The 24447-nt window shown below is 43.3% G+C and overlaps 1 protein-coding gene across 4 annotated transcripts in view; it reads left to right on the top strand.

The window, feature by feature from the left end:
* The window catches only part of CTNNA2 (catenin alpha 2), a 398693-nt gene that overhangs the window by 288366 nt on the left and 85880 nt on the right, over positions 1 to 24447 (top strand). For all 4 annotated transcript variants that reach the window (XM_083571203.1, XM_083571202.1, XM_083571205.1 and 1 more), the window contains 2 exons: positions 21919 to 22011; positions 22346 to 22502. In XM_083571203.1, coding sequence (XP_083427329.1) covers positions 21919 to 22011; positions 22346 to 22502 — 250 coding nt within the window. The remainder of the gene's footprint in view (positions 1 to 21918; positions 22012 to 22345; positions 22503 to 24447) is intronic.

Here is a 24447-nt window from a genome sequence, read left to right as displayed (position 1 = left end):
CGGAGAAGACTGAGGCAAAGAAGGCATTGAGGAGTTCAGCCCTTTCTGTGTCCCCTGTTTGCATTTCACCATCTTCTCCTCTGAGTGACCCCACTGTTTCTTTGTTCTTCCTTTTGCTACGAACATACCCATAAAAGCCTTTTTTGTTGCTTTTAACCTCTCTAGCAAGCCTGAGTTCATTCTGTGCTTTAGCTTTTCTGACTTTGTGTCTACACGTGCTGGCTATTTGTTTTAATTCCTCTTTGGTGATTTCCCCCCTTTTCCGTTTTTTGTACATGAGGCTTAGCTATCAGCACCACATTCCTGGCATAAAACACTTCATATGTAAATTGCTACCAATGTGAATGCCCCATGGTGCCTGGTGACTTGAATGAGATCTCACTGCTTGCTGTGAGACCTTCTAGGCTGTGGGAGGGACAGCTGAGACGGTGGTATGGTGGCAACAATTTGAAATGTTCTGGTACATGTCAAATCAGTCACTTGAAAGAGCCCTTCAAGGCTTTTTGAGTGATCAACATATACATACTAAAAATACTGTTGATGGATTAATCAGTTGATTGAAATGCAGTGATTGGATTCAAGCAACATAAGAGCATAAGAATAGCCTGCTGATCAGGCCTATCTAGTCCAGTATCCTGTTTATACACTGGCCATTGATAGTCCTCTCTTCCATGAATTTGTCTAACCTTTTAGAGCCATCTGTACTAGGGAAGAGATAGTTATACAAGGTCTCTGTGAGTTTTGTGATACATAAGGAAAAGCGAAGGGGAAATCCCAGTGGGTGGACCTTAAGCTCAAGCTCATCTACCCACATGCAGATGCTCCAGAATTTGCAGAGAGAGCACAAATCCATTCACATCAAGACCTAATATGGTGCTCCATCCACTATCCACTTTGAGCATAGAATTCCCCTTGGAATAGAAGCGAATGGAGAATGCTGTCCCCTGAAGCCATCAGAGCTACAGAACGCTGGCTGAGAAATGTCCAGATAAAACCATTCCAAATTACAAGAAAGTCAATCAGCTTCAAAAAGTGCAGAACTTGAATTCTGGGCTGCCACAATTGTGGCTGGCTTCTGTACCACCACCCCTCACTGTTTTTTCTTTATTCTTTTTTTTAAAGAATTCAGAATATGAGCATCTCTGAGCCTGCAGGTTCATTTGTAAATTATGCATGTTTGTAAGGATTTATACATTCATTTAGTTTAATTTATATTCCGCCCCATCCTCATGGCTCAAGATAGGTAATGATGCTGTTAAAAACCACATAAAATACACTAAGTTGAAAATTAAACACAGACTTGCTTGCTTCACCTCCATCACTAAATGCTGAACCAGCAGAGAAAAGTCACACATACATGTTCACTTGGAGCAAAGCCTTAGTTTGCTCAGTTGGACTTACGTCTTGAAAAGAGGACATTGGGTTGTAGTTCATGATTACTTCTGAAAGCTGCTCAGGTATAGTTCAGGTGAATCTTCCAAAGGGGAAAATAAGTCCTGCAGATAAACCTGCCTACCTGTGAACACCTAACCACTGTAGTTCATTCATTGGTAACCTCAGACTGGATTTCTGGAAGGCATTCAATGTGGGGCTCACCCTGAGTCTGGTCCAGAAGCTTCCTTCTAGTGCAGAATCCTGTGGCTAGACTGGTGATGAGACCAGATTACCATGGACACATGACAGCAGTGTTAAAAGAGTTGCTCTGGCTTCCTATCTGCTACTGGGTCGGGTTCATGGTTCTTCTCTTAGTATACAAAGCCCTGGACACCTTAAGGACCCCCTTATCCTATATGTCCCAACTGTATCTCATAAATAAAACTAAGCATTGTACAAAACAGGGCATGAAAAATATACTAAAGGCCTAGGTCAGGGGTAGAAAGCTGTCCCAAGGTTTGGACTTTCAACTCCTATCAGCCGCAGGCACCATAGCCAACACTAATGAATGATGAGAGTCTTAGTACAACTTCTGGAGAGTAGCACATTGACTGACCTTGGTTTAGGTAATAATAATAATAAAAAGCACTGAAACATTGTTTTCCAGGGGCAGGGGGTGGTGTTTATGAGATGGCCTGGGGTCTATTGGATCCACATCCTACTCGGCTGCTGTTGCATGACTGCATCAGACCCAAACCAAGGGCCTTCTGGCAGTTCTCTCCCTGCGAGAAGTGAGGTTACAGGGAACCAGACAGAGGGCCTTCTCGGTAGTGGCGCCCACCCTGTGGAATGCCCTCCCATCAGATGTGAAGGAAATAAGCAGCTATCTTCTCTTTAAAAGACATCTGAAGGCAGCCCTGTTTAGGGAAGTTTTTAATATTTAATGCTGTATTGTTTTTAACACTCGCTTGGAAGCCGCCCAGAGTGGCTGGGGAAACTCAGCCAGATGGGCAGGGTATAAATAATAAATTAAAAAAACAAAAACAAAAACAAAAAAACAAGCCCAGTTGCTGAGCCAGTTCCAGGCTAGTGGACCTCCCTGCCTGCTCCCCTCACTTTCTCCTGCACTTGCTTTTCATGGCAGGGCTGAATATGTGGCAGTGACCCCACCACTTCATAACCCTCTATTGAACTAGCCTTGCACCTGGTCCAGAAGTTCCAACTGGTACAAAATGCTGCGGCCGGACTGTTAATGGGGATATTTGCCAGTGCATAACTTCACTGCTTAATATGGCTATCCATATACTACAGATTCAGGTTCAAGGTTCTTGTATTAATTTACAGGGCCCTTCACAACATGGGACCAAGATACCTCAGGGACCACTTGATCCCATGGCACGATCATGACACGATCATTGTGCTCTTTGGTGGAGTTGGCAGTCCTTCATAAAGCACAATATTACAAACAGTGTAGAACAACTTATTAGGCTAGCCCTTTTCTTGCTAAACCTCAGGCACAAGGCTGAGACTTTCTTGTTCAAGCAGGCTTTTAAAGGTAGTATTTGGTTTTATGATTATGATTATGTATTGCCCCATTTTCTGTGCTTTGTTCTTATATACACTACTGAGAAATGTGAATTGGCAAATAGATGCCATTAAATAATACAAATAAAAAGCCACTCTAGCCATCCCATTGCAATGGCTCTGCTCCTCCCAGCATCATGTTTATTTGAAAGGTGAGTGTTAGAGGGGGCAAGATGGAAAGCAAGGGTCTGAATATCCGAAAAGGCCAAGAGACCCATTTTTGTTGTGTCTGCAGCTGATTGCACTGACTTGGGAATACCCCTCTGTGGGGCAAAATCCCATCATCAGACTAGTTCAGCCATGCCAGGTAATTGTCTTCCGAATGGTTTCCATTGGGAGGCTGGAGAGTGGTTTTTTTAAAAAAAAAATCTAGAGAAGGAAAAAAAGAAAGACAAACAAATGAGCTTCGCTTCCTGCACACAACAAAACTCCGGCACGTCGACCCCAGAAATAAAGCCAAACCTTCTCTTGTCACTGACTGCTTATTATTCAGGTATCATTCGAATGCAGTTTTCTCCCTGTTCAATATCACTTTATAAACCACGTTGCATGTGCACTGACCCTCGATAACTAAATAAATCCCGGTTGTAGCTAGACAAATAAGCAACAGTGCAAATATACGAGGAGAGAGACCAGGAATTAAAATCAATCAATCGTTAAATCCATGCTCCTCAGAGGAAATGAGGAGGATGAAGGAAGAGTGGATACACAGCACATTTGTTGGGCAGAGGGCTTTAGTCTTTATCTTCTGAGTTGGTGTCCCCCACCCCCCAACCCGCAAGTTTGCAGATGAGGAGCTGTACTTTGGAGGGGAGGAAGGGAGAAAGGAGAAGCAGAATTGTCCATCTCTGACCCATTTTCTTCACAGATTGGCTTGGTATACCTTATTACATTTCTTTTTTCCTGTTCTAGGGGTTCAGAACCAACTTCACTATGGAGGCTGCTGCAGTTAGGTGGCAAACCACATGTCTTGCATTTATAACCTCCCAGTTTCAGGCTCCAACAACTCCAGTTGGTAGGAATGGGGGGGGGGGCCTGCATGAGATCCTGGAAGGCTGTTTGCTCATCAGAATAAACCATTGTGGGTTAGCTGGAGTAATGAGCAGATTTGGATGAGGCATCTTCATATGGCAGACCCGCCCTGAGATACTGGCTCAAGATCTCAGTCTTTGGCCTAGGGAAGGGGTTACTTCCATACCTAAACAACGAGGACTTTACCAGCTCATGGATGAAAATTATGGTTAGAAAAGCCACTTCGATTGGTGTGCCACCTTCTCTCCTGTACCATCTGGGCTATGATACCAGCCTTTTCAGTTGTGACTCCACCATCTGGGGATATTTTTTCCTAAGTATGCTGTCAAAGCTTCCTGTGGATGTTATGTGAGTGGTTTGGAGAGCAGCATAGTCAGGGCCAGCCCGCCTATGAGGCAAGGTGAAGCGACTTCCTTTGGTGGCAGGATCCTCAGCGACAACAAATTCAGCCTCCAAAGAACACATCATGTGTAGATCTTCACTCTTCCCCCTTGTTGCCGTTGTAGATCCCCAGCTCACTTCTTCCCTGGTTTTTTGGGGGGAGCATTTTTTTTATTTGTCTCAGGCACCAAAATGACTTGGGCCAGCCCTGGGCACAATATTGCTTGACTTGCAGTGATAAATGTATGTGTGCATGAGAAGAGTCCTGTTGCTCCATTTATTCAATGGATTGAAGACCTGATTACGCTTGCCACCTGTGAGCCAATTGCTTATTGATGTAGACTGCATGAACAAGTATAATGAAATTTTGATATTAAGGGCTGTTCAATATTGGAACGGTCTCCTTTGGGAGGTTGTGGACTCTCCTTCATTGGAAGTTTTTAAGCAGAGGGTGGACGGCCATCTGTCATAGATGCTTTAGTTGAGATTCCTGCATTGCATGGGGCTGGACTAGATGACCCCTGGGGTCCCTTCCAGCTCCACAGTTCTATGATTCTGTGAAATTTGGAATTTGTTTAAACAAATACAGTAGGTTAAAAATTCTAATTGTTAGCTTAGCAATTGTTTCTATTGATATACTTTCCTTTTTTTTACTTGGTTTCCTCTTCACCTTTTAAAAAAAGCACTTTTATGTGTTGTATTTAAATTGAAAATGAACAAATAAACAAATAAAAGAAGAGTCCTGTTGCATCAGGCCAAAGGCCCATCTAGTCCATCATCCTGCTCTCATTGTGGCCAAACAGATCCCCCAATGATGAGAACAAGAAGTATAGGGAGAGAACAAGAACTATAACAATATGATAACATAGTATTATATACAAACAGCAGAATGTGTCATTTGATGTAATAAACCAGAAATGGAAGCTGAGGGAAGTCAACAGGGAGGGGGGAAATTGGAAAATGAATGTTTCGTAATGATATTGGCTATTTGTTACAAGAAAAGAAAATCAATAAAAAATATTTTTTTAAAAAACAAAAACAGATCCCTCTTCTCCCCTCCCAAGAAGGAGGAGGACAGTATAGATTTACAACGGTGGTTTGCAGAGGGTCACAGCTCAGAGACAGAAGAGGCTCAAAGCTGGGAAATAATGGGGAAAGCAGAGCAGGAACAGCTGGCTGACACGTTATCACTAGAGAGCATTCTAGAACCCAGCGAGCAATGAAAGTAGGAGAACAGAGAACCCAGAGACAATTGTCCCTAAGCAGACACCATAAGGGGGGTGGGGCTGTTGATGACTGAGAAGGTAAGGGGAGAGGAGATTACTCGGAGCAACGCCATTATCCTAGAGACAGCATGCAGTGTCTCTCTCTATGGATATTGAATAAAATACCTTGGTAAGAGCTTCTTGTCTTTCCAATTACTAGCTGTGAGGGAGGGGGATCAGATTCCTTGAAGCCTGACAGTACTAGATGTAGAACCACATCATAATGGCTAGTAGCCATTGACAGCCCTTGATAGTGCGCATACACACACCCAAGCAACATATATGCACACAAGTGTGCACACACCCAAAAAACTATAAAAAGTTATGTTAGTTAGAAAGCAGGTTATTTAAATTTCTTTTGCTATTTAATGCCGAGGCTTTCCGAATACCTCATTAGTTGTCACCGGAATAAATGCTTAGGTTTGTTTAACCATTCACATTTTAAGGTTCAAATTACAGCCCTTTCTTGTTTTCCTCAGCAGAAGGAAAATATCACCACTTAGTCTTAATCATTCAGTGTTATATTAACGCAAGAGCCATTGTGTCTAAAAATAAAGATATTAACATTTTGTTTAAATATATGTTGCTCTTAGATATCACACTGCATTTAACAATCTGCTTAGAGGAAAAGTCAAGATAAATTAGAAATGCAACTTGCAAAAATATATAGGTGGGAGAGGATTGTAGGTGGCTTTTAACGGAGAGGGAACCAAGGAAGGCATACACTGTGGATATCAATTACAGTGATACCTCGGGTTAAGAACTTACTTCATTCTGGAGGTCTGTTCCTAACCTGACCTGAAGCACCACTTTAGCTAATGGGGCCTCCTGCTGCCGCTGCGCCGCAGCTGCACGATTTCTGTTCTCATCCTGAAGCAAAGTTCTTAACCCGAGGTACTATTGCTGGGTTAGCGGAGTCTGTAACCTGAAGCGTATGTAACCTGAAACGTATGTAACCTGAGGTACCACTGTACTTTGGTTTTTGAAAGCGAAAATTGCATATTTGTAGGTGCTGATGAAGTGTCTGTAGCAACAAGATTCTAAACAATGTTGCAGTGAGGGTCATTCCTGTTCAAAGTTCCATCCAGATAACCATGGCCTTCTCCAGGATAAATCCATTGCATTCTTCCTTTCCTGGTTTTCCATCTCTATCCCACCAACAGACTGTCAGCATTTAATGACCACTGAACATGTTCAGTTATCATTGGGCTGGCCTTTTATTTTGTCAGTGGGCAGGGAGAGTTCCTCCTTAGTTTTCCCGCCTGGATGACCATGCCTTCTTTGCAATGTATTGTCCCTCCTGGCTTGCCATACTAGAAAGTCCTCTGAGGCAATGTGCCTTCGATTTCAGTTCAGTGTTGCAAGCAGCAATCTGCTGTATGGCCTTTTCTCTCTAGGCCTCTTGTTGTTAAAAGTTATTGTTGACCATGTGTCCTCTGTGTGCCCTCTTCTTTATTTTTTGACCGGCAACAAAGGTGGGAAACTTCTGAGTCACACAAACTGTTTCCTTTTGGATGACACACACACACAGAGAGAGAGAGAGAGAGAGAGAGAGAGAGAGAGAGAGAACAGTGCTATCAGAGGTCATAACCACCTACCGGTACTTGGCCCCAGAACCTATTAGGTCAGATGCCTTCAAATATCAGAGGCTATGAAAAGTTCTCTTTTCAAGTAAACACACTCTGTACAGTACATTTGTTCAGACAATTTGAGAGCAGAGTACATCCTCCTTATTCTAGCCACAAAGTTTCAGATACATTAATAAAGCACATCAAAAGGTTAAAGTCCATGCAAATATAGTTCATTAAATCATTACTAAGTCCTACTTAGTAAATGCCTACTTTTCATAGACATAAGGCCTCTTTCCCTTTCCAGTCTGTTATTTTTCTCTTTCTCTAGATCCAGAACCTTAGTGTTACCATTGTCCAAGGATTCAAGTGTTCTAATATGCTCAGATTTTGCCAGATGTGTTTTACATCAGGCTCCAAGGTAACACCACCAGACTGAGAAATCTCTAAAACACAATTTCCCTGAAATTCAAGCACTACTCACAAATGGGTACTAAAATGGAAACTTGGGTTCTCTGTTAAATGACTAAGTATGGTTTAGCCAGGACTCAATAATCTGGGATCTGCCACAGTCCTCCTTAAAACTGTGTTTGAGCAATTGCCTTGAGCATTGTGAAAGTCAGCAAAAAGTCCCCCAAGAGATGCATTTCTTGTGGGGCATGGCTACCCTAGAGCTTACACTCCACCAACACTCTTGTGCATTGGGGGTGCCGTTTTGGTTGCAATGAGAAAACCACCCGCTTCCCCCATCACAGGTAAAATGATGGCCTCCTTACCATGAAGAAAATTACACATCCCCTTTTGCAGATGAGAAAGTTTGGGTTTGCTGTGTCACTTTTCTTTGCAAGGAAGCAAATACAAGATACAGAGCAATGGAAAACAGGGAAAGGATATTTTTGAAATCCTCATTAAAATCGCAGCTGTTGTGTTAGGAATGCAAGAGCAAATAGTTATGTGTAAGCTTCAGTCCAAGGTGTTCCATCCCTGCTGGAATTAAAATTGAGGATTAGACTGAAGAGTTGGGCCTTCGTTCCCCAGTGGTTTGGCAGGAAAATGCAAGCCAGAGCCCGCTCTTACACTCACAAACAGCAAACCTTCAGCTAGCCAAAATGGAATGGAAATCCTCCATCTGCTCTTGCCTGCTATAGAGGGCAGCAAGTGCCATTTTTTCAGATTTAAATAGAATGCAGCCACAGTGTAGTTCTCATTTAATGCAATGAAGAAATGACCTGGTATCCTTCCACAAATAGGAACTTAGTGAGCTGCCTTATACGGGGTCAGACAATTGATCCATTTAGCTTAGTATTGTCTCCACCAGGGGCAGAGAACATTTGGCCCTAGCAAGCATGGTCAATGGCCAGGGATGATGGGAGCTGCAATTCAACAACATCTGGAGGACCACAGGTGCTACATACTTGGTCTACATTGATTGGCAGCAACTCTCCAGGGTTTCAGGCAGGGGACATTTCCAGCTGTTCCTGGGATAATAGGTATTGAACCATAGACCTTCTGCACTCAAGACAGATGCTAAACCACTGAGCTTTGGCGCTTCAGAGATATTCTTCTCTGAAGGAGAAATGCTAGGTTGGGATTAGCTCTTGTAGTAAAATTATCAAGAGCATTCAGACATCAACAGCTAAATTCATGTTTTAGCAGATCATCTTTTTCTTTAATCTAGAGCCCCATTTGGAAACTTATGCATTTTTTAATAATAATAAAAAACCAATTAGTGTTTTCTTTCCTGTTTTGTGCTGCACAAGAGTGGGTTGCTGAAAATATTTCTTTTAAGTTATGCTTATTAGAAAACCATTACGAAAATTGCGTTTAGTCGGCCTGAAATATTTTTAATTTTTTGTTTGCTTGTTTAAGCACTGCAAGAGAAGCCATCTAATCAGAGGGCTTTGAAATGGAGAGAAAGGCAGCACAATTATGCGCAAACGGTCTTATGTATTTACGAGCTAATAATGCTTCTTTGGAAAAGGTAATCTGCTTTCATGAGTTAAACTGCAAATCTCTGAGGACTGGGATAATATGTGAGACCTAATCAGGGATATTATCCCCGTAGCAGTCCTTAATCAGATAGGCCATATGGTTTGGTTTACTGCTCAGCTGAAAATTTGTACAGTTCCGTTAGCTCTCTAATAAAGATTAAACTGTAGCCAAAACCCAGAAAAATGCAGACTTTAATTTAGACATCCCATAATTTAGAGATATGTATTCAGTGCATTCAGTGATTAATGTTGCAATAGCCAAAGTCTACAACAAATTGTTCTATTCCCCCCCCCCCCCGTGTTGTAGATTTGTCTGTCTCCCCTCCCCTGCCTGCACCTTTAAAAAATAAAAAAGCAACATTTTTTCATGCTGGTGGTGTTGCTGAAGTATTAGAGGAATAAATAAATAAAAACTCTTATTTCAAGCTTACATGGTGAGTCTTAACTCTTAAGAAGAATCTTTAAGAGGGAAGCTGAATCTGTTGGCTGTGTGCTCCAGAATCTTCCTATACCACTATCAGATCTCAGCTGGATAGCTGGGATTCCCCCCCCCCCCCCCGGTTTCTGTATTCAATGATGCAGAACTTCTGAAGTTACAGCAATTATTCTGTTTGCATCATGCCATTTGGAAAAATAAACAAGCAAAGGTTGGTCTGAGCAACACTCACTTTGTCGTTCCTTATCTACAAGAGGGAAAACAAATAATCCTTCATTGGACCCTGGGGTATACCTTTCATCCTGTGGTTTGGAAGGTCAAATAGCAAACCCAAAGTAGCTCTTAGGCCTGGATCAGAAATGTGGAGCCATGTGTGTGCTGGTTGGTGGGGCTTGCAGCGTGATGAAGACCACATGGGCTATGTGGACCTTCACAAAGGCAGCCATTCTCATTTCTGCAATCTTGTTTGTTTAGCTGTTTAGTTGTGTCCAACTCTTCGTGACCCTATGGACCAGAGCACGCCAGGCACTCCTGTCTTCCACTGCCTCCCGCAGTTTGGTCAAACTCATGCTGATAGCTTTGAGAACACTGTCCAACCATCTTGTCCTCTGTCGTCCCTTTCTCCTTGTGCCCTCAATCTTCCCCAACATCAGGGTCTTTTCCAGGGAGTCTTCTCTTCTCATGAGGTGGCCAAAGTATTGGAGCCTCAGCTTCAGGATCTGTCCTTCCAGTGAGCACTCCGGGCTGATTTCCTTCAGAATGGATAGGTTTGATCTTCTTGCAGTCCATGGGACTCTCAAGAGTCTCCTCCAGCACCATAATTCAAAAGCATCAATTCTTCGGCGATCAGCCTTCTTTATGGCAGCACCCAAAATGGCTCTGCAGCTGGGCTCCTCGTTTTAAGTGCATTTATGGACCTCATGTAAGTTGCATCTATTCAAGTCAACGGTGTGTGTGTTCAATTCCCAGTTATGGTGGTGGTGCTTCTTCCTCCCACCGGCAATCACGTAGGGCAGGGCTCACCAATGTTCTACTTTTGAGATGTGGTGGACTCCCATCATGTCTGACCATACTTGATGGGGCTTACTGGAACTGTAGTCCAAAGCACTAATGTTGTCTTCCCCTCATGCAAAAGGGTCAATCAAGCCTGCCCAGTGACTCCGTAGCACTGGATCCAGTAACTCTGAATATCTTCCTGCAGTGTAGGCTGTATATCCTGTACACCAGGGATATAGAAACCTCAGACCTGGGGGCTAAATGCACCCCTCCAGATCTCTCTGTCTGGCCCTTGGGATTCCCCATAGGTCAGACACACCACTAGCCCTGTTCATCGCTAAAACAAGTGATTTTACCTGACCATAGTATGCCCTTGAACCAGGGTCAACCCAGTATGCTTTGCCACCTGAGGCAAAATGGAAAATGATGACCGCTGCCACCGCCTGAGGCAACTGGGGATTGCCCAGGGAAGCCCTGGCATGGTGAAGGCAGTGGCAGGCCATCCAACTGTCCCTATTTTCCAGGGACAGTCCTGGATTTACAAAAGTCATTCCAGTTTTTGATTTGATCCCAGATTGTCCCACTTTCCCTTAGGATATCTGTATTTTCATTGGAGAAATGTTGGCAGGTATGGAGTTATGTGACTTCTAAGTCAAGTTGACAAGTAACTATACAACCTTTAATATATATATATATATATATATATATATATATATATATATATATATATATTTAATCGTCCAGTGGCACCTTAGAGACCAAGTAAATTTGTTCTGGGTATAAGTTTTTGTGTGCATTCTAAAGAAGTGTGCATGCACACGAAAGCTTATACCCAGAACAAACCTACTTGGTCTCTAAGGTGCCACTGGACAATTTTTTTTATTTATTTTGACTGTGTCAAAACAACACGGCTACCTACCTGAATATACAACCTTTAGAAGGCAGCCCATATAGGGAAGTTTTTAATGTCTAATGTTTTATTATGTTTTTATATATGTTGGAAGCCACCCATATTGGCTGTGGCAGCCCAGTCAGATGGGCTGGGTATAAATAATAATTAAATAATAATAATAATAATAATAATAATAATAATAATAATAATGATAATAATAATAATAATAATGTGTCTCTATTTTCATCAAAGAATTGGGCAACAAGTGCAGGAGGCAGTGAACAGGTCATTTCTCAGGGCCTAGATGTCCCCAGCTTGCCGCCTGAGGCGATTGCCTAACTCTGCCTCATAGGTGGGCCAACCCTGCCTTGAACTGTGATAGTATCTCTTGCTTGCCTGGAGGGGTATGTGAGTATGTAAATGTCTAGTAGTAGGACAGTCAGTAAAAGTGCCAATATGTGCTTTATATTTAGGCATTCAATTACCTCCCTCTGTGCCTAGTGTGCATTCCTGTCTACTCACTGGGAAGCATGCAGACATCTCAGGCCATGGACCCTCCAATCCAGTCCAAGAGAACCCACAGGTTGCCCCAGCCCCAGCCCCCAGCCCCAGCACTCTATCTAGTATATCGCAGTGGCTGTAAATGGAAATAAACAGATTGATTAAATAATGCCAACCATGCAATGATTCAAATCATCTCCCATCCATTGAAAAGAACAACAACACCACAGAAGCTGTGTTATTAAAATCTTGCCTCTGTTTGGCACAGAGTTAATCTTTGCTTTGTCCTGTCACAGTGTGCGCTGCAGATAATTGGTCATGACTTCATAGGAAAGTTGAAGGCACATCAACATATCTGGGAAGATTTCGTGCCCATTCGCAAGCACTGTGTTCTTTGCGTGGGAGGTGGGTTTGCAGATTTGCCCCCTTCAACATCGGGGACGGTTAAACATCTCTTGTTCCTTGCTTATTTCTCATTGCACTGTTTGTTCAGTGCTTTCTTTCCAATATGGAAAATAAATAAACAGGTAGAACTGCTGGTGGAGTGGAGGTAAAAAACAAAACAAAACCAGCACCCCCCTTTACTCCACTCTTAGATTGAACACTGAAAAAGAACCCTCAATTTGGGGGAAGACAGGTAAAAGGAGATGGATGTGCCCATTTATCTCTGACCTTCGCAGAAGGAATTCTGTCAGACAGGCGTAATAAATTTTTCTTCTGCGAATGGAAGGAGCATAAATGTGCACCATCAGGAAGTAAAAAGTGTTTATCCGTGTGCCTTAGAAAATAAATCAATCACCTTAATTTCTCCCTGTCACTTCCAACACTATTTCCCCATCTGTCCCTGTTGGCAGGGGCAGGGTCTGTGTATAATGTTGGGGTGGCATTTGGCAGGGAAGAGAGGGGTGTTCCTTAGTCCACCCCAAACCCTTCATATGTTTGTAGGAGGAAAGATGCCAGTGGAACTTTCTAGCCTTTGGCTCAGATAAAAGCTTTGGGATCTCATAATGCTCACCTCAAATAAGACACAAGGATCATAAGGCTTGCAGGCTGGTGGATAGTGAACACTCACCTTTCCACTGAGGACTCTAGGGGCAAGAGAGTCCTTTGCATTGGGATGGATTCCACCACAACAGGCTTTTTTGCTCATACAGATTCATCAAAGTTCTTCCACCTACAGCACAATCCTATCCTATTAAGTTCAACGCAACGTTTTGCCAGATAAATGTGTACTTGTGCATGTAACCTGAATTTGATGGAGTGATCTTCTTCTTTGGTGATCACTCATAGCTGAGTAAGATTGTCTTCCATGAACACAGTCTTAACAGTGAGTCCGTAAGTGACTATGGAGGCCAATTCTGGATCCACATGTCCTTCCACAGTGGGGACATAGGTTTCCAGGTGGGAGTTGATCACAGTGAGGATTTGCCAAATGTGCCTTCCTCTTAGCTTGTTTCTCATTTTCACCCTGAGTTCATGCTTCTTCTAAGTCCCCAACACCTTTGGTAAAGGCTGTTCTCCAAATGCTCGCAGGCCAGTGTTTCCCAGTTATCAGCACTTATACTATATTTGTTTAGATTTGCTTTTAGAACACCTTTAAACCTCTTTTGTTGTCCCCTGGTATTTCAATGGAGTGATAAGTGATCTCTGACTCTCAAATGGTGCCTAGTGGCATCTATTTCAGATTGTTTCAGAAATAAAACAGGGCCATGTTACATTTTGGGGGGAAATGGTTTGACTTCTTTATGAGTCATTCTGAAATGAGCTATGGTTGACTCGTCCATCTGTTGCTTTCATATAAAATGGAACCTCCAATTATAGGTGCTACAGATCACCATGTGGAAAAGTGGAGCAGGGTATTTAATTTCCAAAATGAGATAAGCGTATCCCAAACTGGCTGGAAATCTGTATCTAATAATAATAATAATAATAATAATTTATTATTTGTACCCCGCCCATCTGGCTGGGTTTCCCCAGCCACTCTGGGCGGCTTCCATAGAAAACCAAAAATACACTAAAATATCACAGATTAAAAACTTCCCTGAACAGGGCTGCCTTAAGATGTCTTCTGAATGTCAGGTAGTTATTTATCGCTTTGACATCCGATGGGAGGGCGTTCCACAGGGCAGGCGCCACTACCGAGAAGGCCCTCTGCCTGGTTCCCTGTAGCTTTGCTTCTCGCAATGAGGGAACCGCCAGAAGGCCCTCGGCGCTGGACCTCAGCATCCGGGCTATGGACTAGTTGTGTACTCAACTGCACTCATCTAGAATGAGGACATCAGACACTGTGAATGGGTTGCACTATGGGACATGCTTTCCTATAATAGTAATGTTTAAGTGTGCATGCCCACCCTGTTGCAGTCCAAGTGGAACACCAAGATTAGCAAAAGGGAGTGTCTATCCACCGTTGTTCAATCTCGCAAATATTTTACTTTGTTTTACATTAAACTTTGAGCCTAATATATATTTTATACACTTTGAATTTCCCTAATTTTCCCCCTCAGCACCCCCTCAAAGATTTTGTGTAAATGATGTGAGAGTTTATGTAATTATATGTGGTTAATTTAAAGTTTAAACAAGGTTGAGGAAAGTACGCTAAGTATACAGACAAAATTTCTGGTAAAATGGGAGGGATTTGCTGAAATAATAATCTGAAGCGGAATACAAAAAAGGGAGGTGTGAGGAAGTCAAAGAAACAAGCAAACGAAAGTATGACTATGGATGTTTTAATTTGTTTTTATGTATTGTTTATTGTTAGATTTTTCTTTTTTTTTCTTTTTTGTGTTTTTATTTGTTGTTATTGTTTGTGTTTTATCTTTTAAAACCTAATAAATATTACTTTAAAAAAAAAAAAAAAAGATTAGCAAAAGGAAGGGAGGGAGGGAGGGAGGGAAGAAGGAATAGCAAAGAGGGCAGATTCTCTCCAAACTCTTAAAAAGCACTATGCATGCATCACTTGCATAAATAACCCAGGTCTCTTGTCACATGAATCCACTGGAATGAAGGCTTGCACAGCAGACTGCACAAAGCCACTGTCTGCATTTGATCAGAGGAGGAAGCAGGAAGTACCAGAAGATATAAGGGAAATAGGGGAAGGGAAGACATGGAGGGGATGGAGCACAGGCAGCTTAGAGGAGGAAGGAGGTGGGATGAAGACAGGATAAAACAGAGTAGGAGGCGAGGGGGCATGGAAGGGGTGAACGAGAGCGATGAGGGCAGAACCAGATGCAGCTGGTAGGAGGAACTGAGAAGTCAGAGCGAGGGAGGTGGGGTTGACAGAGACAGGGATGACAATAGACAAGGGGGAAGAGGTGAACAAGGACATGAATGTGGGAGGGCTGTAAAGGAGCAGAGTAAGAGAAAGCAGGAAATGTCAAGAGAAGCATGCAAGCAAAGAGGAAGAGAAAGCAGCAAAATGAGGAAAACAGCAGAGAAGCGGCATGGAAGACGGACCGGTATGGGGAAGGGGAGCAAGAGAGTGAAAGGCTTGTGTGACACTCTCAGTTCTTTTACAATTCCACCAGAGGCAGATTTAAGTAAGCGTGAATGGTTCACCCGCACTAGACTGGGTGCAGAGCTGAGAGGGTGCCACGGGGGCACCAAAATAAGGATTTAGAACAGCGTGTGCGAGGCAGGGTGTGTGTCAAATTTTGGCATCACACAAGGGGCCGCTGAAATTTAAAAGCCCAAAGTCCGCCTCTAATCACCACCCCACCCCTTTTGTTGTGGGCCCAACATTTTAAAAGTAGAATGCACCGGTCTCCGCAAACTCAATGCAGAATTACTTGCTGCCAAATTGAGAGGTAGGAGATGGTGTGTGCAGCTGTGCTCACCTGGAGAATCATCAAAGGCCAAACTTCTCCAAAATGAGGCAAGTCCCTGTTCTCATCAGAGGACACCATTTACATGTTCAAAAGTCTTGCTTGCTGGGCTGCGCAAGAAGGAGAATTTATTCTGGATTGTTCCCTCCCAGTTTTGCCTTGCCCTCCACTCAAGATGAAACCCAAGATAAGCCTGGTTTAGCCTGCACCCTGCCTCCCCAATTCACTTTTTGCTTTTGATGGATTGGGCTTCAAAGTTCACAGTGCAAGAAACCAACTTACCTGCATGGTGCTAAATGACTTATTTTTCTTTTATACCTGTTTGTGGAATCAACCATCATTGGTTGTAAAGTAATAGTAATAGTAATAATAATAATAGTAATGCCCTCTATGGACTTTGTTTTCCTAGCTGAGTCAGCTGTCCAGTTGCAGAGCTAATCTCTGTGACCTTCTAATAAAAAAGCCTTTCTTCTTCTACTTCTGTTGAATCAGCCTTACAAAAAGCACACATTTAGCAGCTTGAGCCACTTAATGAATACTAATTTAGAAACCAATTTAGCCAGGTACTTTGGCATGCATATATATTTTATGGGCCACTTGCGTTGGCAAGAACCTAGTTCTCCTTAAATGTATGGATGCTCCCACAGTGACAAATGGACTTAGATCAGTTCCTGAAGGACGAAGTAGATATGATGAAGATGCACACATGCTGTGTGGATGCGTGTAGAGTCTGGATCAATAGTGCGAGTGTGCGTTCAACTTCTAAAACAACGTACCCCATACAACTCTATCCTCCATCCAGGCAAACAAGGGGTATTATTACAGTTCATAGAATCATAGAATTGTAGCTTTGGAAGGGAACCTGAGGTTCATCTATTCCAAACCACTGTATTGCAGGAATCTCATCTGCAGCATTCATGGCTGTTGTAACCTTTGCTTAAGCATGGGGTTTCCCAGAGTTTTGGAGTACATTGACAGCCATATGCTAAGGACACACAGTTCTACCTCTCCTTTACATCTGCAGGCAAGGCAGTGGATGTGCAGGACTGATGTCTTGCCTCTGTAAAGGACTGGATGAGTGACAACAAAGTGAAGCTTGGGTTACACTGCCTCTGAAGGAGCGGATACATAGCTTGGGAGTACTTCTGGATCGGGACATGGGTGGCGCTGTGGTCTGAGCCACTGAGCCTCTTGAGCTTGCTGATCGGAAGGTCAGAGGTTCGAATCAATGTGACGGGGTGAGCTCCTGCTGCTCTGTCCCAGCTCCTGCCAACCTAGCAGTTCGAAAGCACGCCAGTGCAAGTAGATAAATAGGTACCTCTGTGGTGGGAAGGTAAATGGTGTTTCTGTGCACTCTGGCTTCAGTCACGGTGTTCCGTTGTACCAGAAGTGGTTTATTCATGATGACCACATGACCCAGAAAGCTGTCTATGGACAAACGCCAGCTCCCTCCCCCACAAATGTGAGATGAGTGCCACACCCCATAGTCGTCTTTGACTGGACTTAACTGTCCAGAGGTCCTTTACCTTACCTATACCCTACCTTTACTTCTGGATCCTTTGCTTTCACTTGAGGCTCAGGTGGCCTCAGTGGCACAGAATGCCTTCCATCAGTTTCGGCTGGTGGCCCAGCTGCACCCCTGTCTGGACAAGGAAAGCCTAATTTCTGCCACCTATGCTCTGGTAATCTCTAGGTTAGATTACTGCAATGTATTATACATAGGGCTGCCTCTGAAGACGGTTTGGAAACTTCAGCTGGTGCAGAATTAGGCAGCCAGGTTGCTCACTGGGGCAAAATGGTTTGAGCACAATACACTGATCCTGGCCAGATTGCACTTGCTGCTGATTAGTTTCTATGCCCAACTCAACGTGCTGGTTTTGAATTGCAAAACCTTAAATGGCTCAGGACCACCATACCTCAAGGACCACCTCTTTCCATATGAACCTACCTAGACCCTGTGATCATCATCTAAAGCCCTTCTTTGTGTGCCTCCTCCATGAGAGACCTGGAAAGTAGCAACACAAGAATGTGTCTTTTCTGAGGTGACTACCCCCTGTGCAGAACCTGACATTTGTCCCTATTGAAATCATTTCTCTTAGCTTGGACCCAGTTCTCCAATCTGTTAGGTAATCTTGAATCAAATTCTGTCTTCTGAGACATTAGCTAGCCCTCCCAGTTTGGTGTCATCTACTTTTTTGATGATGATGAGCATCCCCTCAATTCCTTTATCTAAGTTTCGTCCATTTCTTCTATTGCAAGCTCTTTCAAAGCATTGCGACACGCAGGTTGCCACTTGGTAGAATGAAGTATATTTGTGGGACTCCCATTAAGAAGTGGTAAACACCTTCCAAGCAGGGTTCGCCATCATTACACCCCATGATGATGACGATGAAGAAGAAGAGTTTGGATTTGATATCCCGCTTTATCACTACCCTAAGGAGTCTCAAAGCAGCTAACAATCTCCTTTCCCTTCCTCCCCCACACCAAACACTCTGTGAGGTGAGTGAGGCTGAGAGACTTCAGAGAAGCGTGACTGGCCCAAAGTCCCCCAGCAGCTGCATGTGGAGGAGCGGGGAATCAGATTACGGTTCACCAGATTACCAGATTACGAGTCCACTGCTCTTAACCATTACACCACACTGGCGTATCATGAGTGTGATAAACAGTTGTCTGTGTGCCTTGTCTCACAGCCATCCTCCCCTCCACCTGCATTTTAATATCTTAAACAGCCTTACCCAACCTGGTGCCCTCCAGCTGTTTTAGACTGTAGCTCCCAACAGGTTGGGGCCAACTGTAGCTGCAGTCGAAAACAACTAGAGAACACAAGGTTGAGGAAGGCTCTCTTGACTCAATCTGCAGCCTAGCTTGGTGAAAATTGATGAATTGTTGCTTCTAAAAAGCAGGGCGGCACTTAAAGTCAGACCTAAGCATTACAGTCCTCAGCATGTGATCCCCCCCCCCATACAAAGAAAGAGTCCAAGATGACCCACTAGTGATGCATTGAAAAGGCTTCTCTTTTCTTAGCCTGCTACCAGCTTGATGGTTCTGTTGCCATTTCAAGGTACCCTATTATGGTGCCATTAAAGTGGCTTTCAGGTGATATTCAGTGGACTCGAGAACAGGTTAGATATATAGTGCTTTTGGAGCCTTAGGACAGTGCTTTCATCTTGATGATCATAAAAGGCAAAAGGAAGCTTGAAAGATGGCTTATTTTGTAATAGGAGAAGCACATGTCTCTGTCTCACCCGCCCATCTGAACTTTAATGTTCCTTGCTAGTGTTTAAGGCCCCTAATCCTGCACTATGTCTTTTAAGTTGAAGGATCTGAATCCCTAGCCCTGCCTTTGCATCCTAATTACTGTTTGCTGTAGCTTTTGGGGGCTTTTTAATGAAGATTAGGGGTATCGTTTGATGTATGCAAAGCAGCAGCTGACGAGCAAACACAGCAAATCAGCTGGAGCCTGTCATCTTAACGGAGCATTTCTGACGTGGGCGCTGCAGGGCTGTTAGTGAAAAGGCCAATTCATTTGTCTCCCTTTGAAATAAAAACAAGATCCCTCACGTTTCAATCAAGAGCTGGGCCGGGATGTGTCTGGAAGGCTTTTCTTGGCGCCTAGAATGGCTGTTGCTTCCATAGGTCTTGACACGGCAATGCATGCAAGTTGTGTCCTTGATAACAGTGGAGTGAAACTGGGAGAGCTGGAGGGGGGGATGCTACTTGAACAGATGGATCTGGGCTTATATGGTGCTGTGCGTTGGAAACGGGAACAGATTAATGCCACGAGGGGAGACCAAAGGAATGGCAAAAGAGGAACAGAGGCATTTGAACTCATTCATGAATCATTTCCAACTGGTAGCTTTGCCTCTGGGCACAATAAATAATACCCAAGCAGAATATTTATTAAACACATTTTTGGGTTTTAATAGAGAATTAGAATTTGGAGTCGATAAGCTTTTCAGATACTCAAGCCAGATCTAGCTTCATTTTTCACATCTGCCACTCAACTTGCTTTGCTTATTTGTTTGATTAACATTAAAAAGTTTTCAGGCCAGGAGTTCCTCTTCTAAATTTCTTAAAGCTTAAGTGTTGCACGTATTTTATTTTATTTTATTTTACTTTATTGGGGGGGGGATGCTATCTGGAGGGAGAGAAGTTCTTGCTTCTGTAGATGTTGACAGAGTGTTTCTTGAAAACCACAGCCTTAATAACAGTGGATAACAAAATCATGAAGGATAAGGCTGCCAGTGGCTACTAGCCATGATGGCTGTGCTCTGCCTCATTGGTCAGAGACAATACCTTCTGAAAACCAGTTACTGGGAACCTACTGTGTGATTGGGTGCTGCTTGCAAGTTTTCCACAGGTCTGCCACTATGAGAACAGGATACTGGGTTGAATGGACCATTGGCTTCATCCACATCATTTGCCATGATTCTGTGTGGCACAGTTCTCTATTCAAAATTAGCATTAGAGATTAGCAACATGGGATATTTATGGGATTTGAACATGTTTGCATTTATTGTTAATAAAAGCGTAGGCGAGGCAGAGGGAGTTCAAGCATGAATAATTCTTCTGATAAATAGACAATCTCCTGAGAAAATTTTTCAGAGAGCTATTCACAAGCTACAGGTCAAGAGGCAGTCTATATAGCAGCTTCAGAGGTCTTAACGTTGGAAATAGCCAGAGTTTAGTTTGCCAAAGAAGAAGAAGAAGAAGAGTTTGGATTTGATATCCCGCCTTTCACTCCCTCTAAGGAGTCTCAAAGTGGCTAACAATCTCCTTTCCCTTCCTCCCCCACAACAAACACTCTGTGAGATGAGTGGGGCTGAGAGACTTCAAAGAAGTGTGACTGCCTAAGGTCACCCAGCAGCTGCATGTGGAGGAGCGGAGACGCGATCCCGGTTCCCCAGATTACGAGACTACAGTGGTGCCCCACAAGACGAATGCCTCGCAAAACAAAAACGCGCAAGACGAAAGGGTTTTTCGGTTTTTGCGTTGCTTCGCAAGACGATTTTCCCTATGGGCTTGCTTCGCAAGACGAAACGTCTTGCGAGTTCTTGTGAGTTTGTTTCCTTTTTCTTAAAGCCGCTAAGCCGTTAATAGCCGCTAAGCCGTTAATAGCCGCTAAGCCACTAATAGCCGTGCTTCGCAAGACGAAAAAACCGCAAGACCAAGAGACTCGCGGAACGGATTAATTTCGTCTTGCGAGGCACCACTGTACCGCTCTTAACCACTACACCACACTGGCTCGAAGAGGAAGTGATTCGTGGATGTCTTTTCTTGACAGTACAAAAACACCAACTAACATTTCCAATGCACCAGAACTTCCCATTCTTTTTCAGTGCAAAGCTCCCTGTGCTTAGGACAGGGACTGGGGAGAAATTTGATTCAGTTCACATTTAAAGTTGAATCTACCTAATTCACCCTCTTGGGAACAATATGTTAGTCGAAACACAGCCATCCTTCAAAATGCACACTTCTCCAAATTTTGCAGTGCAGTTCTCCAGCCAAGCAATGTGTACGGAAATGTTCATGCTAGTGTAGAGTGGATTTTTTAAAAAAGAAAATAGCATGCAAAGATGAATTATATCAGGGGAACACACTTTGCAAAAATGTCTCTAGGGGGATGAATTTGCATTTACGGAGGAATTTTCATGAGAACTTTTTTTTTAAAAGTCAAAAGTGATACAGAAATGTGGAGAACTAAAGATAAGGTTGAGAAAATGAGAAACCTGAAATTGACAGATTTGGCCATTCCTACCTACCTAAGGGACCTCAAGGCATAGGGGATCTTTCTGGTTATATGTACTGTATCATGTCCATTCAGCAGTTTGTCCATTCAGCCAGGAACAAAGATAGATTTGGTAAGGTGAACTTTCTGCCCCCTTTTAGGCCTTACTTTCACTTTGGGAGGTTTCTGACCAAGATTGATGAAGGCTCACAAGAAGCTAATACCCTTAACATGCAATTTCTTTGTTCCTAGGCATTTTTCTGTACAAATAAAAAAGAGAGAGGGGAGAATTCTCCATATTGCCAGCAAACCCATTTTTTATTTTTATTTTTGCTGGCTTTTATTGCAGGTTGCCAATTTGGCCTGTTCAATTTCCAATAACGAAGAAGGTGTAAAATTAGTCCGCATGGCAGCAACCCAGATTGATAGTCTGTGTCCACAGGTAAGCCATTTTTGTGCATGAAAAATATGTCTATGCGTTTATATACTTGGAAGCCTTCTGCAGTATTAAAGAGCATAAGGTGCTTGACATAGAAAAACACCCGGTACGAAGATTAGAGTCTTGTGCCTTCCATTATATTGTTGATTGCCTTGCCCAAATAGCGAAAAATGCATTTGTATACTGAGCCTCGCTTAATGAACGAAGCGATCAAAGCACACAGCTGGGCTTTTAATGTAGTCTTTAATCAAATTGTTCTTTTTTTCCCTTGAGAAGGGTCTTTCTCTCTCTCTCTTTCTCTTTGTCATTGCTCACAAGAACCAATTTTGACTCATAGGTGATAAACGCAGCCCTGACATTGGCTGCCAGGCCCCAGAGCAAAGTGGCCCAGGACAACATGGACGTCTTCAAAGACCAGTGGGAGAAGCAAGTGCGGGTTCTCACCGAGGCCGTTGATGACATCACTTCTGTGGATGATTTCCTCTCCGTCTCAGGTAACACCACCCAAACAACATCCATTAAATGAACAGGTGGAATTGTTCCAGGATGAGTCTTCATAAGCCAAGCCAAGCTTTATCAAAGCATGAATCACTTCCCTTAGGGCATCTCTAAGTGATTTTTCAATACAATGAAACTATGAAATACCTAAAAAGGAACAATTGCATATATAAGAACAATACAACACACACACACAAAGAGAAAGCGATTTGAAACAGCAGCATGCGTATAAAATCAATTCAAATCCAATACAGATACCAACATGGATATAAATCTCAACTTATAGGCTTGTTTAAAAAGGATTATATTCAAGAGGGCAATAGAGACTGCATTTTCTTGATATATAATGGGAGGCAATTCCAAAGGGCAGGTGCTGCCATCTAAGTATGTGAGCCAGCCCATCAAGAACGAGGCCATATTTTATAATGGTGATACAAAGCATAAGCCATTAAAATGAAAATGGGCTTTCATAAGTATATAATATAAGAAGAGCCCTGATGGAATCCAGCCAAAGGCCCATCTGGTCTCATAGTGGCCGACAAGATGCCCTAATGAGAAGTGCACAAGCAGGATCTGAGTGCGAAATCACTTTCCCATCCTGTGGTTTCTAGTGACTGGTATTCAGAAGCAAGCTGCCTCTGACAGTGGAGGTAAAGCATAGCCATTGCAGCTAGTACACATGGATCCATTGATGGATCCTACAAATGTCCAACCTAGTGCTTTTTATATGAATTATTATTATTATTATTATTAGTTTCATAAGTTTTATACTCCACTTGATTGTCAAAAGCATCAAAGTGGTTTACAAAAAGATAAAACAAGAACCAGAAAAATGCACAACAATACTTTGCAAAAAATTTGCAAAAGCTAAAATACCAAAACAGATTAAGAGCACCTCAACTTTCTAAGCATCTGGGTAGGCTTGTCTGAACAGGAATGGTTTTTAGCAGGTGGCAAAAAGAGTACAGTGAAAGTGCCTGCTTGATCTCAATAAGCAAGGAGTTCCAAAGTGTAGCCACCGCCACACTAAACAATCAAGTTCTTACAGATGTGTTGTGGGTATTGTGCCAATTGTGCCAGTCGAAGTGGTCAAGTGGGCACATGTGGAGTAAGGCAGTTTTGTAGGTAAACTGGTCCCAAGTTGTTATGGACTTGATAAACTAATAGTTACACCTTGAACCTGGCCTGGTAGCAAATCAGCAACCCGTGCAGATCTCTGAGTACAGGAGTTGGTTCCCATCATCCCTGACCACTGGTCCTGTTAGCTAGGGATGATGGGAGTTGTAGTCCCAAAACATCTGGAGGGCCAAGTTTGGGGGTGCCTGAGTTAGATGCTGACAAAGCCTCACTCCTGGCAGTAGTCATGCCACAGCATTCTGCACTAACCGCAGCTTCCATATCCAGAATGAGGGATGCCCCACGTAGACGCATTGCGGTAATCCAGCCTTGAAGTAACCAGCGCACGAACTGCAACACATAATATTACACGGGATAAGTACTTGTACCTACGGGACCGCCTCTCCTGGTATGCCCCACGGAGGACCTTAAGGTCCATAAATAGCAACACTCAAGAGGTCCCAGGCCCTAAGGAAGTCAGATTAGCCCCAACCAGAGCCAGGGCCTTTTCAATACCGGCTCCAGCCTGGTGGAACACTTTGTCTCATGAGACCAGGGCCCTGTGGGATCTGATTTCTTTCTGCAGGGCCTGTAAGACAGAGTTGTTCCACCTGGCCTTTGGCTTGGAATCAGCCTGATCCCCTCCCCCTCTTTCCTTTTCCTTCTGTGATGGACTTCCCTGGCTTTTCTGGCCCACGTAGGACCAGTCTGGATAGCTGGCCTTGGTGAAGATTTGACGTTTTCTCCCCCCAGTTTTTGATCTGGGCCTCCACTGAAATGAGGCTGCATTTTAAGTTGTATTTTAATCCTGTTTTTAAGTTGTAT

The sequence above is a fragment of the Podarcis filfolensis genome, assembly GCF_964270895.1.
Source record: "Podarcis filfolensis genome assembly, chromosome: 9".
Classification (NCBI taxonomy): Eukaryota; Metazoa; Chordata; class Lepidosauria; order Squamata; family Lacertidae; genus Podarcis; species Podarcis filfolensis.
This window is presented reverse-complemented; position numbering and strand designations above follow the sequence as displayed.